The following is a 20,228-nucleotide window of genomic DNA, read 5'->3' as shown; positions in this document are numbered from 1 at the left end:
GGTTCCCTCTTGGTTCCTAGCTGTGTTTTAACCAGATAGTCACAATACACAGGCAGGTCCAATGGCTGCCTACCCTCAGTATACCCCTCCCCCACAGATCCTAGAATCTTAGCCTATAGATCTTCTTCTTTGGACTTCAACGTGATCCTAGGCTGAATACCTGGGGATTCTGGGGACACCCTATTACTCCTCACACAATCTCCTTTGATTCCTTTGTGTCACAGCATAATTCGATTCAATTCAAGAATTTGCGGGAGCCAAAGAAGCCGCCGAGCAGGAATGCCAAAGCGTGCTCCCGCTCATTGCTGCTCAGCGGCAAAAGAAATCAGCCGCGAAGACCGGGTTAGCAGTGGGGTAGGCTGTAGCTTTAACCACTGCGCCACACTCTCCCCTTGAAATGATTTCTTGAAGCTTAAGGTAGGTATGAGACCATGGTCCTGGTGGGTGGTATATTAGTAATAGACCAATAGTGCTGGGATACTTACCAGTTTCACTGTATAGTTTATACGCCGTGCATTGTAAGCCAGGTCGAGTAGCATTGTCTAATGTGGTTACAAGTGCAAGCCCAACCCCACGCTTGTCTAGTCTACGTGTATGAAGTATCTTATAGCCCAAGAGCCAGAGGTGAGGGAGTTCTGGACAGTTATTTTCTTTAAGCCATATTTTTGTGAAAAAGGTGAACCCTACATCTCTGGAGGAGATCAGTTCATTTTGCAGAAGAAATTTGTTGGCTACTTATCTTGTATTGACATAGATGCACGGGACTGTGGTCTTGGGTCTCTCCTGGGTGTATTGATGTGAGGTTGGAATTGGTAATAAATTTGGATTTCTTGTAATATATGTGGGTTTGGTTTTCTTTTTATAGCTATGATGGTTTCCATATATTGTTTCTTGGAAGCTTCTATATTGTTACTAATGACGGGGGAGTCAATTCTGAGCGGTTTGTATGAGCTTCAATAAAGGTGTTACAATACATGAGCTCCAGTAATGGTGTTACAATACATGAGCTAAATATATGTGAATCTTACCTATTTATACCATCTATATACATATTATAATTATTGTTTCTGTATTGTCAAATAATTGTCTTTCTTTGTATTATTTGGGTATCTGATTATTAATGGTGTAGTGGCTGTCTGAGAGGCAGTGGCGTACCTAGGGGGGGGGCGGGGGGGGCGGGGCCGCCCCGGGTACCAGCCCTGAGGGGGTGTTCCCGGCCTTGCCGCTCAGTCCCCCCCCACGCCCGAAGGACCGCTCGCCCCACTGACCTTCCAGCACACCTATGAAGCAGCCCGCAGCAGGATCGCGACGTCAGCAATCCCTCAGCTGCTTGGGCGCTGCTTCCTGCGCCGCGGTCCCGTCCCTCCTCTGACGTCAGAGGAGGGGGCGGGACCGCGGCGCAGGAAGCAGCTCCTAAGCAGCGCAAAGATAGCTGACGTCGCGATCCTGCTGCGGCTGCTTCATAGGTAGTGCGGGGAGGCCAGGGGGGCGAATGGTCCTTCGGGGTGGGTCGGGGCATCAGGCCTTCAGGGTGGGGCGGGCGGGCGGGCGGGCAGACTTTCAAGGGGGAGGGGGGGTGACAGGCAGGCAGGCAGGCCTTCAAGGGGGGGTGCAGGTCTTCGGGGGGGGGGGGTGCAGACCTTCAAGGGGGTGCAGGCCTTCAAGGGGGGGACAGGCAGGCAGGCCTTCAAGTGGGGGGACAGGCCTTCGGGGGGGTGCAGGCCTTCGGGGGGGTGCAGACCTTCAAGGGGGTGCAGGCCTTCAAGGGAGGGGACAGGCCTTCAAGGGGGGGGACAGGCAGGCAGGCCTTCAAGGGGGGGACAGGCCTACAAGGGGGTGGGACAGGCCTTCAAGGGGGTGCAGGCCTTTGGGGGGGTGCCAACCTTCAAGGGGGGGTGCAGGCCTTCAAAGGGGGGGACAGGCCTTCAAGGGGGGACAAGCAGGCAGGCCTTCAAGGGGGGGACAGGCCTACAAGGGGGTGGGACAGGCCTTCAAGGGGGTGCAGGCCTTTGGGGGGGTGCCAACCTTCAAGGGGGGGGACAGGCCTTCAAGGGGGGGTCAGGCCTTCAAGGGGGGGACAGGCCTACAAGGGGGTGGGACAGGCAGACCTTTAAGGGGGGACAGGCCTACAAGGGGGTGGGACAGGCAGACCTTTAAGGGGGGATAGGGCTTCAAGGGGGGACAAGCAGGCAGGCCTTCAAGGGGGGGTCAGGCCTTCAAGGGGGGGGACAGGCCTTCGGGGGTGCAGGCCTTCGGGGTGGGTGCAGGCCTTCGGGGTGGGTGCAGGCATTCGGGGTGGGTGCAGGCCTTCGGGATGGGTGCAGGCCTTCAGGGGGGGACAGACCTTCGGGTGGGGGGTACAATCCTTCGGGGAGGGTGCAGGCCTTCAGGGGTGGGGTTTAGGCCTTCAGAGGGGGACAGACCTTCGGGTGGGAGGTAAAGTCCTTCGGGGGGGTGCAGGTCTTCAGGGGTGGGGTGTAGCCCTTCGGAGGGGGGACAGACCTTCGGGGGAGGGGGGTCCTGGTGTAAAAGTACACAGAGGGAGAGAGGGAAGGGGGGGTTCAAAGATACGTGCATATGCCAGACTTTGGGGGTTAGAAATAATGGGTCTAAAAACAGAGGAGTGGGAGAGAGATGGTGCATAATGGGATTTAGGGAGGGAAGGAACAGAAAGGGAGAGAACTTGGAAACAGGGGATGGTGTGGAGGGGGGATAGAGATACTGGATAGGAGGATAGTTGGGAACAGAAAGGGAGAGATGGTGGATCCTGGGGTGGTGGGGAGTTGAGAAAAGGTGAATCTGTGGATGGAGACAAAAAAAAAGGAAAGATGCCAGATCTCCGGGAGAGGGAAGGGAAACGGAAGGGGAGAACAGAGATGGCAGACGGATGGTTAGCACGGAGAAAGGAGACCCTGGCAAGCAAGACAACAAGAGCCTGGGACCAACAAGATTTGAATACTGATCAGAGAACAAAAGGTAGAAAAAATAATTTTATTTTCTGTTGTGTGATTACAATATGTTAGATTTGAAAAGTGTACATGAGACAGCTTGAAATGGGAACTTTTCTATTTTTGTGAATGGCAAGGCTGAGTTCAGTTAAAATATATGCTTTATAAGAAAATATAATAATGTGTTTTATAAAGTTTATAAGCATTGCTGGCATACTTGGTGAGGTGTTCCTAGTGTTGGTGGTGGTGGTAGCATGTCAGTGTGTTGAGAGGAAGAGGTAGTCTGGGAAATTCTGCTGAGCAAACTCTGGGCCCATTTCCACCCCCAGTTAGTCCACTCCACTCAACTGGTTCACACACTGAGTGGGTCTTTGGGTGTTATTTCTGGGTAGTTGTTTTAGAATCTCTTCCAGTGGTTTGTCAGTATCTCCTTCTGGTCCAAGGAAGGAAACTTTGTCAACCTTAGCATTGACCTTCAGAATATGTTTGTAACAAGTTTCCAAGTTTCCAAGTTTATTAGTTTTTAATAACCCGATCATAAAATGAATATCTGACCGGTTTACAATTATATAATAATTAAAAATTAAAAAAGAATTTAATATAGAATAGAGAGAAATAAAAAGAGTGTAAAAGAGTATTTAGAATGAACACGTATGACATTTACAGACAAACTAGAAAGTGAGGAAAAATGGGGAGGTGGGAAAAAGTTACATAATTGTAGAAGGAAAAAAGGATATAGAGGGAAAAGGGGACGACACATAAGGGGTGGGGGTATAATAAAAAAGAAGGTGGACTGCTCTAAAATAAAAAAAAAAATAAAAATATATTATTATTTTATGATTAGGATTTATCGTACGCATCTTGAAAAAGGAAAGTTTTGAGATTGACCTTAAATTTTGGTAGTTGTAGTTCATCGCGAAGATATTGAGGGAGAGAGTTCCATAAGGTGGGTGCTGTTATTGCGAAATTAGTTTTGCTAGTGTAATAGGATTCTTTTAAGGATGGTATATAGAGAAGTTTTTGATCAGTAGATCTTAAAGAACGAGGTGAACTTTGGAGTATTAATAATTTATCAAGAAATGAAGGTAGGTGAGAGTTTTTAATTTTGAAAGAGAGGAGAATAATTTTATAAGTTATACGGTGAGTGATCGGGAGCCAATGAGCCTCCTTAAGGAGAGGAGTGACATGTTCGAATTTGCCTTTTTTATTTATTAATTTGATTGCTGTGTGTTGTATGAGTTGTAAGCGTCGAATTTCTTTTTGAGGCAGACCATTAAGAAGGGAATTACAATAGTCTAAATGTGAGATGACTAATGAGTGGATTAGAATGTTAATTGAATCTGTATTTAGAATAGTACTGAGAGAGCGGATGATACGTAATTTGAAGAAGCAGGTTTTAACGACAGAACTTATGTGGTCATGATAAGAAAGCGTACTGTCAAAAATGACACCTAATAATTTTATATGATTTTTCATAAGTAATGGGATAGATTTAATGTAGATAGTTCCTGGTAGTGATTCTGAAGTTTTAATCGGGAGAAGAAGACCACAGGATTTTTCAATATTGAGTGAGAGTTTGTTGGAAAGGAGCCAATCACTTAGAATATCTAATTTGATATTTAGATCTATAATATCTGAAGGATTTGATGTATTGATTGGATAGAGCAGCTGTATATCGTCTGCGTAGGCGAAAATTGAAAATCCTATTGATTGGGCTAGAGAGAGAAGAGGGGATAAGAAGATGTTAAAAAGTAAAGGAGACAGAATTGAACCTTGGGGTACTCCAAACGTTTGAGTTACCGAAGAGGAAGTTTGATTATTTGAAGAAACTATAAAGTTTCGGTCGTGAAAGTAGGATATAAACCATTGGAGAGCATGACCTGTGATATTACAATCCGAAAGTCTAGCCAAGAGTAGGGAATGATCTATGGTATCGAAGGCTGCTGATAAATCGAGAGAAATTAATATAACGGATTTTAAGTGATCATGAAAGTATTGTATGGTTGTAGTAAGACCAAGTAGTGATAGTTCAGTAGAATGAGAGGTGCGAAAACCGGTTTGATATGGATGTAGGGCATGAGTTTGATCAAAAAATTCTGATAGTTGGGAATGAATAATTTTTTCAGTAAGTTTAGTAATTAATGGTAAGTTAGCAATAGGACGGTAGTTGTTAGGGAGGGAGGGATCTGTATTATATTGTTTGAGTTTTGGAAAAACTAAAGATGTTTTCCATGCGATAGGAACAAGGCATTCCGAGAAAGATTTGGAAATCATTTCTCGTAGAAAGGGACCAAAGAAAGAAAAATGTTTTTTAAGCAATAGTGGGGGAATGCATTCCATAATATTGTTAGGGGAGTTAATAGTTTGAAGAATAGTGTGAAGATGAGTTAATGAAGGGACTTTGAAATTGGAAAAAGTACTAAAAGATAGAGAAGTAAGATTATCGTTAGTTGGGGATGAGAACGTAGGTAGAGAAGGTCCTAGATTTGTTCTAATTGTTTTGACTTTGGAGTCAAAAAAATTGGAAAGTTGATCGGCTGATGGTAAAGTTGATTCGGGAGGGGAGAGTTTTTTTTTTGAATATTTTGATAGAGACTGCGCTATGCGAAAGAGTGTGGATGTATTTCGGGTTGAAGAAATAAGTTTGGAATAATAATCTTTTTTTGTCTGCTGAATAGTTATTTTATAATAAAGGGCTTTTTCTCTGAAAGATAGAAGATGATTGTTATGATGAGTTTTGCGCCATTTGTTTTCGGCAGAACGGACCTGTCGACGAAGAAGGATCAAATTATCATTAAACCAGGGTTGGCTTTTTTTTTTGAAGGGAGAATTGTGAGTTGGTTTATTTAGTATAGATAGTTTGGGCGCAAGTAAGTCTAATAGGGATTTTGTAGACATTTCCCAATTAGAAAATTGATCTGAAATAGAAAGAGAAGAAAAATCATTGATATTTAGATCGAATGAAGATTGAATAGCGGGAAGAGTTATATTATTTAAATTGCGTGTGGAAGGGGAATTACTTAATTGTTGAGAGTAATTTGAGTGAATAGGATAATCAAATTGCCAAGTGATCAAAGAATGATCGGACCATGGTATAGAAATGTAATTGAAATTATGGAAAAGATGAACCGAATTAGTTGGACAGAAGATCATATCTAGAGTGTTTCCAGCAGAATGAGTGGGTGAGTGAATGAGAGGTGATAGTGATAAATCAGTTATTGAAGTTAATAGTTCTAGAGTATTATAATGTTTAGGGAGATTAAAATAGATATTGAAATCTCCTAAGATTATAGAGTCAGGATAGGTAATATTGAAGTCAGATATAGTGGAAATAAGGGATAGGAGAGAGGTTTTAGTTATTGGTGGAGGTAGATAGATGAGAAGAAAGTTCAGAGAATTATTAAGGGTGGAGGAAGATTTAATAGAGAAATGAAGTGATTCGATAGGAGCCTGAGAAAAAGAATTAGAGGTATTTACCTGTAAGGGGATAGAGGAATGATATATAATAGCAAGACCGCCCCCTTTTTTGTTTGGGCGGGGTAGAAATGTGGTTTTATAGTTAGGTGGACAGGCTTGAGTAAGATAGGCTATGTAGTGATCGAAAGAAAAAAACAGACCTTTGCACATTTTTGCACTATATGGTGGGTGTATGAGGAGATTCATTTCCTGCACAGTTAAGTCCATGTGAAGTTACCTTGTGCTGTATTTGACATCTAGCAAGGTCTCTGTTTGGAAGGAAAGATCTAAGCTTAAAAATGAAGTGGCCAGAAGTTATGTTAAAAGTAGATAGCGTAGCTGGTTTTAAGAAAGGTTTGGACAAATTCCTGGAGGAAAAGTCCATTGTCTGTTATTAAGACATGGGGGAAGCGTCTGCTTGCCCTGGATTGGTGCACTCAGCAGCAACAAATACTAGTTTTGGCTGGCTCTTTCCCCGCATTTCTCCTCTCTTCCCCACGATTTAATATCCAGTTCAGGCAGTAAGTAAATGCATCGGCAGGGGGGGTCTGGTAAGTCTTGGGGGCTGGGGATGGAAGGTGAGAATCAGTTCTGTAGGCTATCAGAAATTTGCTTAATTATCTACTCACACAGAAAAGCAGTAAAGTCAATAGGTTCTCTGAGTGGGAACAACCTGTTTGATCTTGCACTCTTGTGATTGACCAATTGTTTATCACTGTTTAATTTATCACATTGATTAATTTGAGCACACCTGAGGTGTCCTATGATGGTGTGCACTGCAGGCAGAGGAGCCTTATTGTGTAAAGCACTGGAGAATTCTCTCCTCTCGCTTACCTCTCACGCTGAGGACACCCTGCTTCAGTATAATCATTTATATGATTTATCTTATAAACATTATTACGTGGTCTTTTCCTCAAGTGCTGAGACATCAGGTTTTTCCCACTTGGAGAACCTATTGACTTTTACTGCTTTTCTGTGTGGCTTTAACATTTTTGCTATTCAGTATACCTAAACTATTATTCAGTAGAAAAAATTTGGTTTGTTCAATCAAATCCTGTGTGGACATTGGACTTCTATGAGTGAATGTTCTGCTTGATTGAACAAACTAAATTTTTTCTACTGAATAATAGTCTAGGTACAATGAAAGTAAATAGCAAAAATGTTTGAGTAGATAATTAAGGAAATCTTTTTCATATTGCTTGCTTATGGACTGGGAAAAAAGACTGTTCAAGCAAATGTCTCCAGAACTGCTTTAATGGAAAAATGTGATTTTTTTTTTTTAAGTACTTTGTGAAATTTATTGTTGTTGTGAAATTTATTGTTATACTTTGTTTAAACTTAAAAAGCGGTGTCATTAACAGTGAATCTAATCGAAAAATCGATTCAACAGGGTGAATCGAATCGAATGAAATATTTTTCTCTGAATCGGGCAGCACTATTGGCTACCATGAGAATGGGCTACTGGGCATGATGGACCATTGGTGTGACCCAGTTAGGCTATTCTTATGTTATGTTCTCATCTGTAGGGGCCTTTGTTTTCACTTCTTATTTTAATGTATTTTTTTCCTGGGAACTTATCAGTGTTTTTTTATAATGGGAACAAAAATGGAAGAGAATTAATGTGTGTGGAATGGGGGGGTAACTAATTTCTTCAGCTAAATAATTCAATCCACTTCAAACAGACATAGGAGAACTCACGCACCATTCACACACCCTCCAACCAAAAACGTCAAAAGAAAAAAACAGTTCGACAACCTCCTAGCCATTCGAGCTGCAACACTTGACCCCCAACTCTACAACCTATTGACCTCGACCACAAACTACAAAACCTTAAAAAAAGAAATAAAAACCCTTCTATTCAAAAAACACATAAAACCAAACTAACATAATCAGAACTGTCCCAAGCATCACCTGCAACTACTCCATATGTACTTCTGATGTCATGACAATTCAGACATAATTTATGTTATGTTATGTTTGGAATAATGGTTACATAAATGAGGTTCAATAAAAGAAAATTTTCACTGCCTGTTTCTATTCTGACCATTTATTCCATTTCATGGTTATTGCAAAAAAAAAAAAAAAAATTTTACATGGGGGGGGGGTGTCAAAAAATGATGGGCCCCGGGTGCCACATACCCTAGGTATGCCACTGCTGAGAGGTATTGACTAGTCAGTAGAGTGTTTGTGGTTTGGGTTTTCTGTGAGTTGACTAGTGAACTGTGATAAGATAATTTAGAGTCATGTGTCCCCCTCCTGAATTTATATAGCCCATTAATACTAAGCCTAGGGTAAGGAGCAATTTCATAGTTAAAATTAAGAGCAAGACAATAATAATCTCGGGTATAAGGAGATCTTACTGAGACGGCACTTGTTCAAGCAGCTTTGAGGTTCTGATGGGGTATGATAATATAGGCAGCTTCTGTGTGCTTCTTTACAAATTGTGACTTTCTTTATGCCACTGTCCTGCTTAAGAGGATTTAAACCATAGTCTTGGTCAGTGGCATAGTGAGAGTAGTCATCACCCATGCCACACTCGCACCCTCCCTTTCCCCCTGTAACTCTTTAAATCTTCGCCAGCAAGAGCACCTTCTCCAGCCTGCTGCTCGTGCTGGCGTTGGCTTTCCTTCTGATGTCACTTCCTGGCCCTGCGACCCAGAACTGATTTCAGAGGGAGCCAGGCTGGCGCGAGAAGCATGCCAGCATAGTTACTCATGCTGGCAAAGATTTTAAAAGGTACCGGGGAAGGGGGCGCAGAAGGGAGGGTGCGAGTGTGGCATTGGGGGGGGCAGAAAAGTGCCGGCTCCCCCATCAAGACGGTGCCTGGGGCGGTCCACCCCCCCCCTCCCTATTGCACCAATGGTCTTAGTGCTTTTAATGCTTTACTCTAGTGCAGTGGTCTCCAACCTTTTCATGTAAAGAGCTGCAGTGTGAATACCAGAAAGTTCTGAGGGCCACCAAAAGATTTCAAGCTTACACATACAACTAATTTTGTAAATTGCTTTAACCTGCTTGTTCACACTGAGTATTAAATATTGAAAATGAATACTAATATCGATTCTATATCACTTCAAGGATGTATTTTAAAAACTCACTTTATTTTGGATTGTCAACACTAGCAAATTTCCATAAATGAAACACCTGAGGCACACACTTAAGAGATTGTTTGCAGTTACTATATCAATTGGGCAAGATTGAAATTAACAAATTTATAGGATTTGAAGAGCATTTCAGTCAACTGTTTGAGGACTGTGGGGTCTACATGTTGGAGACCACTGATCTAATGCAAGCATTGCAGTAGCATACTTTCTAGTCAGAAGATGGACAACCCCTACCATCAGCAACTCTTGCTCATGGTGATCAAACCAGTATCACTGGTATCACTGGAGTCATGTTTCAAGTGCACACAAGTTTGAGGTCACAGAAAAACCCTAATTTTTCAAGTGTACATCTCCTGATCAAAATGTTTCATCAACAGGTGACACCTCTGTCTCTCCCTTTCTTAGTCTCAAGATTACTAACAAAGAATCCTTTGTAAGTCTCATACATGTCACTGCCATCACTCCATCTTTAAGCTGACCATGCATATTTTGATTTGCATAGCAATGACGTCCTCTGTATCTTTTAGGTCCTGAGATCCATCTTATTCCCCATGAAAACTTTGAAATAAAGTGAGAAGAAATTCAAGGAAACAAAGCACAAACTTGCAAACCAGTCTCATAGGGCTGCAGTGAAATTTTTAGAGATGAACTTACACTCTCTTAAACACACACACACTTTTTCAACTTGTGCCATGTTCTTATGGTTTACATTGATACTCACCATCTAAATAAATATAGATCTATAAATATAATGTCTGAAAAATGCTATGTATAGTTCACTTCAAGTATGGTTTCACAGTCTGGTGTGGTATCGTAGGCAATTCTTTTAACAGAGAGTGTGCATCCAACCTGATCAGCACAGGATAGTAGTTTAGTTTAAGATTTTGATGAACAACCCATAACTGTTCTGTTTTTCCCAACAGGATAACATATGTGGACAATGTCCATAGTTCTCATTGTGGGAGAAAAAAAATATATCCCCTTAAGAGTTCAAATATTCCAAAATGCCCAAACAGTCTAAAGAATGCAGTGGTAGAAAATAGGCCTAGTTAAGAAACAGTTAACGTCAACAGATATGTTGAAGTTGTACTCTTTATTAGACTAGCTTAAAATGTTGCTCAAAATTTCACTTTAAGCAAAAATAATGTAGTAGCTGCAGGGTTGAGAGTGGGACTGACACTGAGATTAGCTTTTCCACTGGCCATTAGCCTTCAAAGGCCCGTATCAACAAAACTAGTTCAGCAGTTGTTGAATTAACAAATTTTGGAGATCTGGATTAAACATGTCTTAATTTTGTGTGCTTAAGAAGCATTACTTGTAACACATTTGTTGTCCTTCTGTAGGCCAAGGTTATGTAGTCGGTTTTGTAGTCCTTTGATGTTTTAAAGTCAATTCTATTCCTAGCCAAAGACCTGGTTTACCTTCCCAGCCACCCCCACCCCCGAAAACAAGAAGAAGAAAGAAGAAACCTTAGTAAATCAAGCCCTAAATGAGGTCAATGGAATGGATTATGGGAATTGGTGGGGAATAGGGACGGGGTAACAGTAGAAAGAGTGATATGAGGCAGTTCATCAACTCAGGATTTCAGATTCAAAACCTCTTTTCTTATTAGTACACTGGCATTTCCTTGTTCCTTATAACATACATTTTGCACCTTTTCATCTCAGATCCTCAGATTGTACATCAGTGGCTTCTCATGATAATTTTTCACCCCACTCTGAGAGATCATGTAGCTCTATAAAGGTTCTGGTCTTGTGCCTGCTGCCTTATGAGATGGGAGAAGGCAAGCAACCAACTAAATCAGGTGATTTCTGTATAGAACTATGGACAAGGATGATCTGAGCAAATGTTGACACTGCACCAGCCACTTAATTTGTACAGGATTACAAAAAGATGATATCTATCTAGCTGCCTCAGTGGAAATTTAGAACTGAGGACAATAAGTACCAGAGTGACTCTGATACCTTGTCTGTATCATGTGTTTTATTTTTTCTGCAGCAACCTTAGCGACTGCTTTGCTTCATTAAGATGGGTAAAATTAGCAGTGTAGTTTGTTGAGGTGGTAAGCAGATAGAAAAAGAGTAAAAGAGGGTGAGAGGCATGTCTGTAGCAGCTGTGGCTGAAGAAACATGGCACCATGGCACCTGTGATAGAAGATCTCTAAGGAACACTGATTGATTGGGATTTATTGTGGGCAAAGGACAATTCTATAACAAATTGCTTACATTTACTCACTAGCTATGTGTCTGAATATATGGAATAGTGACATTTGGATGCCTAATTGGTATTCTACAAGTAAGTGCTCAAATGGCATTGCATATATTTGTAAGGAGGGCGCTCATTTAGGCAGGCCATAAGTAGGGCAGACAGGTGGGCAGCTTACAGAATACTGTAAGTTACTTGCGTGCCTATTTCATTAGGACCTCGATTTATGCCAGGTCTATGTCAGGTGTAAGGGGGGGCACTGAAATATATACTAATATTCAATATAGAAACAAAGAAGCATGACGGCAGATAAAGGCCAAATGGCCATCCAGTCTGCCCTTCCCCAACATCCACTATCTCATCCTCTCCTTGAGGGATCTCACGTGCCTGTCCCATGCTTTCTTGAACTCAGACACAATCTTTGTCTCTACCATCTCTACCGGGGGACTATTCTACACATCGGTGACGGGACTAAATCGCGCGAGACAATGGCGTGCCGACAACTGAGCGCAGACAACTGAGCGCAAGGTTGATGGCGCGCCGAAGAAAAGCACTATTTTAAAGAGCTCTGATGGGGGGTGTACTTAACAGACATTGCGCTGGCGTTGTGGGGGGTTTGGGGGGTTGTAACCCCCCACATTATACTTAAAACTGAACTTTTTCCCTAAAAAACAGGCAAAAAGTTTGGTTTCAAGTATAATGAGGGGGGTTACAACCACCCAAACCACCCACAACGCCAGTGCGATGTCTGTTAAGTAAAATAGGGGGGTTCCCCACCAACACCCCCCATCGGAACCCTTTAAAATAGTGCTTTTCTTCGGCGCGCCGTCAACCTTGCGCTCAGTTGTCTGCGCGCCGTTGTCTCACGCGATTTTGGCTATGAACCCTATACATCTACCACCCTTTCTGTAAAAAAGTATTTCCTTAGATTACTCTTGAGCCTCTTAACTTCATCATATGCCTTCTCATTCTAATCTGAAAATACTTCAACAACGAACAATTCAAACTCTTGGTACAAGCGCTAATCCTAGGACTCCTGGACTACTGTAACATCCTATACCTGTCATGCCCAACCAACATGCTAAAACAATTGCAAGTCCAAAATACAGCTCTTAGACTGATTTACTCACTGAAAAAATATGACCATATTACCACCGCCTTCCGAGATTCACACTGGCTCCCAGTACAAGCACGCATACAATACAAATTCTACTGTACCCTATTGAAAGCCCTAAATGGAAATGGATCAAGTTATCTGAGCAACTGCCTAATCAGGAAAAACACATCCAGAACAAGGAGAACTCATGCACACTTTACCCATCCCCCAATCAAAGGTATATAGAGCAAAAAAAATATATGATGGACTATTAGCCACCAGAGCAGCAAAACTAGACCACCGCCTCTCCAATCTGCTGACTATGATGCCAAACTACAAAACATTCAGGAAACAACTTAAAACTTTTCTGTTCAAGAAATTTGTCAAATGATCTAACTAAACCTGATTGACCCTCTACAGATCCTGATGCATACTACATCTATTAACCATGTACTCTCCCTGGAAATGCCCAGGCCAACTCTTGTTGTAAACCGCTAGAACTGAAAGGTATTGGCGGGACAGAAGACACCAATGTAATGTAATGTAACTCGCCTCAGACGTATTTATGTTACGTTGGTATTTAAATGTCTTTCCCCTCTCCCACCTTTCCTCCAAAGTATACATATTGAGAATTCTGTATGCAAAGTATACATATTAGGAACTCAGTAGTGGACTGTTTTGAGCAGTATATCAAAGAACTGATCTATTCTGATGACAGTTTGTGAACAAAATTGAGAGAAAATTGATGTCACTCTTCTGGCCAAAATTCTCAGCATTGGGTTTAAAAGAAAAGCTAATGATATGCTGAGAATCCTGAAACCCATTTCTGAAGCTTTAAACAAAATACAGAAAAAAAACTATTCTCAGGTGCCCAAGTTTCCATATAGAATAAGCTCTTACTCTGTTACTGGGGTGGCTGAATAGAGGCACCCTGTTGGAGTATTGCCCCCATAATTCTTAAGTACTAGGTTTAAAAAAGATTAGGACCAGTTCCTGGAGGGAAAGTATATAGTCTATTATTGAGACAGACATGGAGGAAGCCACTGCTTGCCCTGAGATCTGTAACATGGAATCTTGCTACTATTTGGATTTCTGCCTAGTACTTAACATAGTAACATAGTAGATGACGGCAGATAAAGACCTGAATGGTCCATCCAGTCTGCCCAACCTGATTCAATTTAAATTTTTTTTTTAATTTTTTCTTCTTAGCTATTTCTGGCCAAGAATCCAAAGCTTTACCCGGTACTGTGCTTGGGTTCCAACTGCTGAAATCTCTGTTAAGACTTACTCCAGCCCATCTACACCCTCCCAGCCATTGAAGCCCTCCCCTGCCCATCCTCCACCAAACGGCCATACACAGACACAGACCGTACAAGTCTGCCTGGATTGGCCACTGTTGGAAACAAGATACCAGGCTAGATGGACGATTGGAGCATTTTTGCTGGGTTGGTGTCTTTCACTTACTTGGAGAAATAGGTGAGCATAAAGTGACTGTAGACTATGCTGTGAAGCTGAAATGCAAGAGGGGAACACAAGGTTATCTGTCAGTAAAGATGAGAAGAGTTGAGAAATGAAGTGTTTCTAGGTAGGAAAAAAAATGAAGAAGAGTTCCATGAAGTCTAATGGCCTATTTCTTTTTATAGAGATGTGTTTTATTCTGTATCACCCCCTAGAGGTTCATGCAACTGAGGAGATTTGCTTCTGTTCCTCATGTTCCCCTTCTGTGTCCCCCATTAATGGCTGCCTCCTCTTCAGCTCCCGGTGGTACTTTGCCATAAGAGAGGCGTAGATGCAACCATAAGCAGCTGCCACTACCATCATAATGCACACTATGCCACACACCACCCCGGCTATAATCACTGTGCCAATGGCTCGTCGGACACTCACAGGACGGTATCTCTGTTTCTGGGAACACTCCGTGCTTGATTCTGGTTCAGGTTCTGCCTTGGGTTCAGAAAGCAGTGGTGGTCTATCCTTAGCGCATGGTGTGCCTGTTTGATCGACCGAAGATGACCCATTTTCATCTTCTACTTGAGAACAGTAGTTGAACATTTCCATAGGGACCATTCGCATATCTTTTCCTCGCAACTCTTTGGGAAGTGTGCATTCCAAACCATCAATCTTCCCTCCTGTGCAAACAGATTTTTAAAAAGAGAGAGAGAGAGAAATATGAATGACAAGCAATTCTTACACCTCACGTTGTAGGTAGAGGGCAGGAATAAAGTCAGCATTATCTTTCTCTAATATTTGCTCATGCTGCCTTTCTACTTTCTCTCCTCTTGTGCCAATTCCTTTTTCACTCTTTCTTACATAAACATAAGCATTTAAGAGTACATTTTACAGGTGTTTTGTGTTATGTCCCATGTTGTTTATGTGAATGTTCACTTTGGGCTTTTTTTTTCCTTAGATGAGCAATGTTCCCCACCCTGTCCCATGTACCCTTTTTGTGAAAAGTGTGCACTATTAGAGTTGAATTCTATATATGATACCTAAAAAAATCGGCACTGAAAAAAGCACTATTCTATAAGCTGTGCTTAGTTAGGTGGTGATTTTAGAATAGCGCTTATGCCTTGGAACCACCAAAAAAAACCACCTTAGATTGTGAGTCCACAAGGGACAGAAAAAGTACCTTCATATAATGGGCCTGATATTGAAACCATGGGAGCCAGCCCGGCTACCTCCTGTGGTCTGCGGCAATCCTGGATATTCAATGCTGGGGCTGTATCCAGCCACTGGCATTGAGTATTTGGGACAAAGTTTGCCGCCGTGGACTTAGCCGGCCAAGCTGATGTTCGTCGACTGGCTAGCTAAGACCTAGTGGCCAAAGATACACTTGCCTTTTAGGGCGGGTCTATCTATCTACGTGCCTTAGCTGACGGTGACCAACTATGTCGTGTGACATAGCTGGTCACTGGCCAGTCCAGTGAACTGGATATTCAGCGGGGGATAGACAACTATCTCCTGCTGAATATGAGTGAATAGCTGGCCAAGCAGCCCTTAACCAATTGTGTTACCATTGAATATGGGGGACGGGGGGGAGGAGTTTACAGCACTACATATGTCTAGTAGCACTATAAATGATTACTAGTAGTAATAGTAGCAAATTTAGGTTCAGCTATTTGCACCGGTGAAATCATGGTGGAAATGCCTTTGCCTAAATTTAGGCACGGATGTCCTTATTCTATAATTATGAATAAAACTTAAAGGAACACCCACCCATGGCCTGCACATTTCTTACAACCCGGGGAGGGGGAGGTAAATTTAGGCATCAGATCTGCACCTAAATTTTATGTGTGGGTCTAAAAGGGGGGGGGGGGGGCCTTTTAGACCCACACATAAAATTGCATCAGAGGAGAAGCTTCTGCCCACAAAGGCAAGCTACTGCTTGCAGGCTCCAACAGCTTTGTGAAGAAGTTACTCAAAACGTGCCGCGAAGGTAAGAGGGAGATAGATAGATTCGGGTAGGTAGGAAGAAGGGAGGGGGCCACGCACGATTGATGACCACGCGCGTTCCCTCCCTTAACTGCGGGGACAAGGCCATTCACCGCTCCACGGGGCGGTGGATGGCCTTGATCCCGTACCCGCAGTGAGCACATTTTCCCTTCCTCATCGTTTTGACGGGTTAGCTGTGGGTAACAACCACTGTGTCATTCTCTAGTATGTAGTCCTGTCCCTTTAAGGCATAAGGCTGCTGATGTATGGGAAGGAACTCTGCCCTGCATTGTGTTATGCCTAAGCCTGTTTTCCCACCCTGGCCTAGGGGGCATGGTTTAGAGCTCCTGAAAAGCCAGCTCAGAGTACAGGAAGTCAGACGGAGAGGGGAGAGACAGGAACCAGAAAGCTGGAGAACCCAGGAAGCTGCAGACAAGGAAGGAAGCTGGAGTCAGGGCAAGGAGAACTGGTCTGGGCAGAGACAGCTCAGGAGCCCAGCTAAAGTCCAGCATGAATGCCCTACCAGAGATTTTCCTGATGACTGGGATATGCAAGAGGCAAGTGAATTTCCTCTCTGTCCAGAGTCAGTCTCCCACAGCCTGAAGCTATGGAGATCAGTACAGGCATATCAGAGTGGCAAGAACCAGCTGAAGATTTCCTTAAACCTTCCTGCTCACTGTTATATGATTGTGGGTTTACTGTGTGTGTTTGCACCATCCTTTATTTTGGAAGAAAAGTTACTGAGCAGTGGAATCATTTTAGATTTTGTCAGTATCCTGTTGCTCTCTGTTGTGGCTGATTGCTGTGCTGCGTTCAGCTGAGACTAGTTCAGTGCAGTTTTCACACGGCTACTGCAAACAGAGCTGGAGTTGCAAGCTGGAAGTTACAAGTCTGTGTTATAGGTTGAGAAACTTTCTTGTGAATCTGCAATAAGCGTTATCCAATCTCCTAAGGAACTGCTAAACTCAGTTTGTCTCCAACCTAAGACTGTTAACGGATGGTATGTGCCAAGTTAATGAAATCTATTCAGCCTAGCTTAAATTGAACACTGCTAATCTCTTTTGAGTTTTTGTTGCTGTTTTATTTTCTAACTTTTTGTCCATGCCAGTGCCTCAAGCTGGAGATTGGGGATTTATAAAAATATTTGTTTCTGCAAAGACTATACCCAATTTCCTTCAGAAATCTCAGGGGTATTATTTGGTAAGATACCATGGAAGCCAGAAAAGTGCTTAAATCCAAAAATATAGACTGACCTCACATTCAGACAGGAAACCCAAACATGGATTGTGGCCAACAAATTATGAGTCACTCAGAGACGTGAAACTCTACAAGGAGAGAACGCTCACCCCTTGAAGATATACCAGAGTTTACCTTCCAGTCATTGCAACTGTTTCAATGCTGGTCACGCTCCATGTTGGATTCCAAAGTGAATAAATAAATAAATAATGGTTACAATCTTGCAGTCTTCTGTGTGAATATACTTTCTTGCTATTTTCTTATTTCTTATTTCACAAACATCAAGAGCTATAAGGGTTTTGAAACTTAACTCAGTTTGACTTTTGACAAATGGAGGGGTCTCTACGTGGCCCCGTTTCGATTCCTTCCTCAGGAGACCCGAAACATGACTTGCAGTAGTAATCAATAGTTCAAAACTTATATGCTTTTAAACTCCGTGATGAAACTGTATCTAAAAAATAAAGTGTAACAACAAGCCGATGGTGAGGTGAGGTGTCACTATCCACCCCGCGGCAAAACTGAAACATACTTTTACAGGCTGCTACATGAAGGGGGGTTGATACATACCACCGGAGAGACGCTGTCAGTGTACACAAAAATTTCTTAACTGCCAGAAAGAAGCACAGCGGCACCTACCCTTTTGAATGGAAAAAGTGGGAGGAGCTTCCTAAATGTCAGAGATGTAACTGACGTCATGATCCGTAGCAGATCGATCTTATTTAGAATATATCAAAATACTGTTAAAGCTGAGAAATGGCGTAAAAAACTGAGGTATGAATTAAAAAAACTGAAGTATGAATTAAAAACTGGAAGGACTGTAAAAATGAAACTTTCCTGATAAAAAGATATTCACAGAAAAGTGATCCATTCCATTTCACTATTCAGTCCGTTGGGGTGCAATGTGTTCAGAGTGAAAATCCATTTCTGCTCCTGTTTCCAAAGTATGTGAGACACATCTCCCCCTCTAGTTAACTCGATGACATTGAGTATGGAAAATGTAAGATCTGTGGTTTCATGTTGGTATTCTATCCAGTGCTGAACCAGAGGAGCCTCTTTGACCCGGGTGTGAATCCTACTCATATGTTCTCCTATTCGGGTCTTAATGCTGCGGGTGGTGCATCCCACATACAATAAATGACATGGGCACTGGATGACATACACCACTTGTTTGGAGTCGCAATCTGTTGGTGGGCACCGAATCTTGCTCAGTCCGTTGCAATACATGGCCATTTGCTGTAATGTAACACTGTGCTTGCACATCTTACAGTGCCCACATGGGGTATGCTGCCCTAATATTCTTACTGGTGGATGTTTAATAAATTGAGAATGGACCAACTGCTGCTTAAGATTGCGCTGTTTAGAAAATGCAAACCTGGGTGTATGTTGAAATTCCTGATGATATTGCATGATGCCCCAGTGCTTCTTAATGATTGTCTTAATGTCAAATGCCCGAACAGAGTAGGGGAGGACACATACTAGAGTATCCTCTTCTTGTGTGGAAGATGGATTCAGAAGCAACGATCTATTTGCATAAAGTCCCCTCTTGTATGCTTTTTTAACCACTGGAGGAGGATACCCTCTTCAAGTAGTACAGATGAATATGATCACAAATTAACAGAGCTCAATCTCAAAATAAATGCGTTTCGGGAAGATTTACGTAAGACCAAGATTAAAAAATTACGACGCGATGAGCTAGATTATGCTAAAGGATTTGTCTATTCATGGATGGACAAATCCAACAGCAATAAAGGTAAAAAACGACCCACATACACATATACCTCTTCTGACTCCTCAGACGATGACAAAACAGCTCCATCTAGCTCCAAACAAACCCAGTCAGTCCATTTTCAAGGGGCTCCAGTACCAAACGTACGCAGACCGGTCAGGACAAAACAAAGCAAGACTCAACCCTAACATCTAATGTATTTAACCTGTCCCACAGAACATTAAATGTGGCGAAGTTGTCTGTGTTGAACAAAGGATTGTCTTTTGTGCCCACTAATTCATACCACAAATTCGACACCAGGGTTTCCATGTTCAAGTTTATAAGGAAAAGTAAATTGAAACATTTCTTTTTTAAGGAAGATCCTTTGGAGATAGTATCACCTGCCAGTGATAATACTTTAAAGATTAAATCGACATGGTGTCCTCCCGGAACAGTGGATTCACATATCCAAACGTTTGAAAATTTGGTATTAAGAGACATTTGTACCCTAGAACAAGATTTTCTTAAAACACAATATAATCTTTCTAGGGCACAACATGATGCTCTGCAATCTCTTATTAACGATCACAGCATAGTTATCAGACCAGCGGACAAAGGAGGTGGGGTGGTACTTCTGGACACAGATTTTTATGTGACAGAAGCAGAACGACAACTTTCAGACCAGAATTACTATACCCCTTTACAGGAAGACCACACCCTTCATATACAGGATGTAATTTCCCAACTCCTAGTCAGTGCGGCTGAGTCAGGGATTATTACAGACAAAGAATTTAAATTTCTTTCATGCAAAAATCCACGCATCCCTGTGATATACTTTGTCCCAAAAATTCATAAATCTCTCCAAAACCCCCCAGGTAGACCTATTGTTTCGGGTATAGGTTCCATCTTGGAACCTTTATCCACTATACTTGACATGTATCTCAAGGACAGGGTCTTTTTAGCTCAATCATATGTACAGGATTCAGCCAACATGATTAACATTTTGGCTGAGTATCAAGATATACCTCCATATGCTACACTTCTTACCT

At 42.3% G+C, this 20,228-nt stretch overlaps 2 protein-coding genes across 8 annotated transcripts in view; one reads left to right on the top strand and one right to left on the bottom strand.

The window, feature by feature from the left end:
• CACNA2D4 (calcium voltage-gated channel auxiliary subunit alpha2delta 4) overlaps positions 1-20,228 on the top strand; it is a 577,533-nt gene that overhangs the window by 328,937 nt on the left and 228,368 nt on the right. The gene's annotated exons all lie outside the window — the stretch shown is intronic.
• LRTM2 (leucine rich repeats and transmembrane domains 2) overlaps positions 14,484-20,228 on the bottom strand; it is a 32,369-nt gene continuing 26,624 nt past the window's right edge. The window contains exon 3 of the mRNA XM_033951435.1: positions 14,484-14,935. Coding sequence (XP_033807326.1) covers positions 14,484-14,935 — 452 coding nt within the window. The remainder of the gene's footprint in view (positions 14,936-20,228) is intronic.

Source organism: Geotrypetes seraphini, chromosome 7 (genome assembly GCF_902459505.1).
Source record: "Geotrypetes seraphini chromosome 7, aGeoSer1.1, whole genome shotgun sequence".
Lineage (NCBI taxonomy): Eukaryota > Metazoa > Chordata > Amphibia > Gymnophiona > Dermophiidae > Geotrypetes > Geotrypetes seraphini.
The sequence above is the reverse complement of the archived record's forward strand: the minus strand, read 5'-3'. Positions and strand labels throughout refer to the sequence as shown.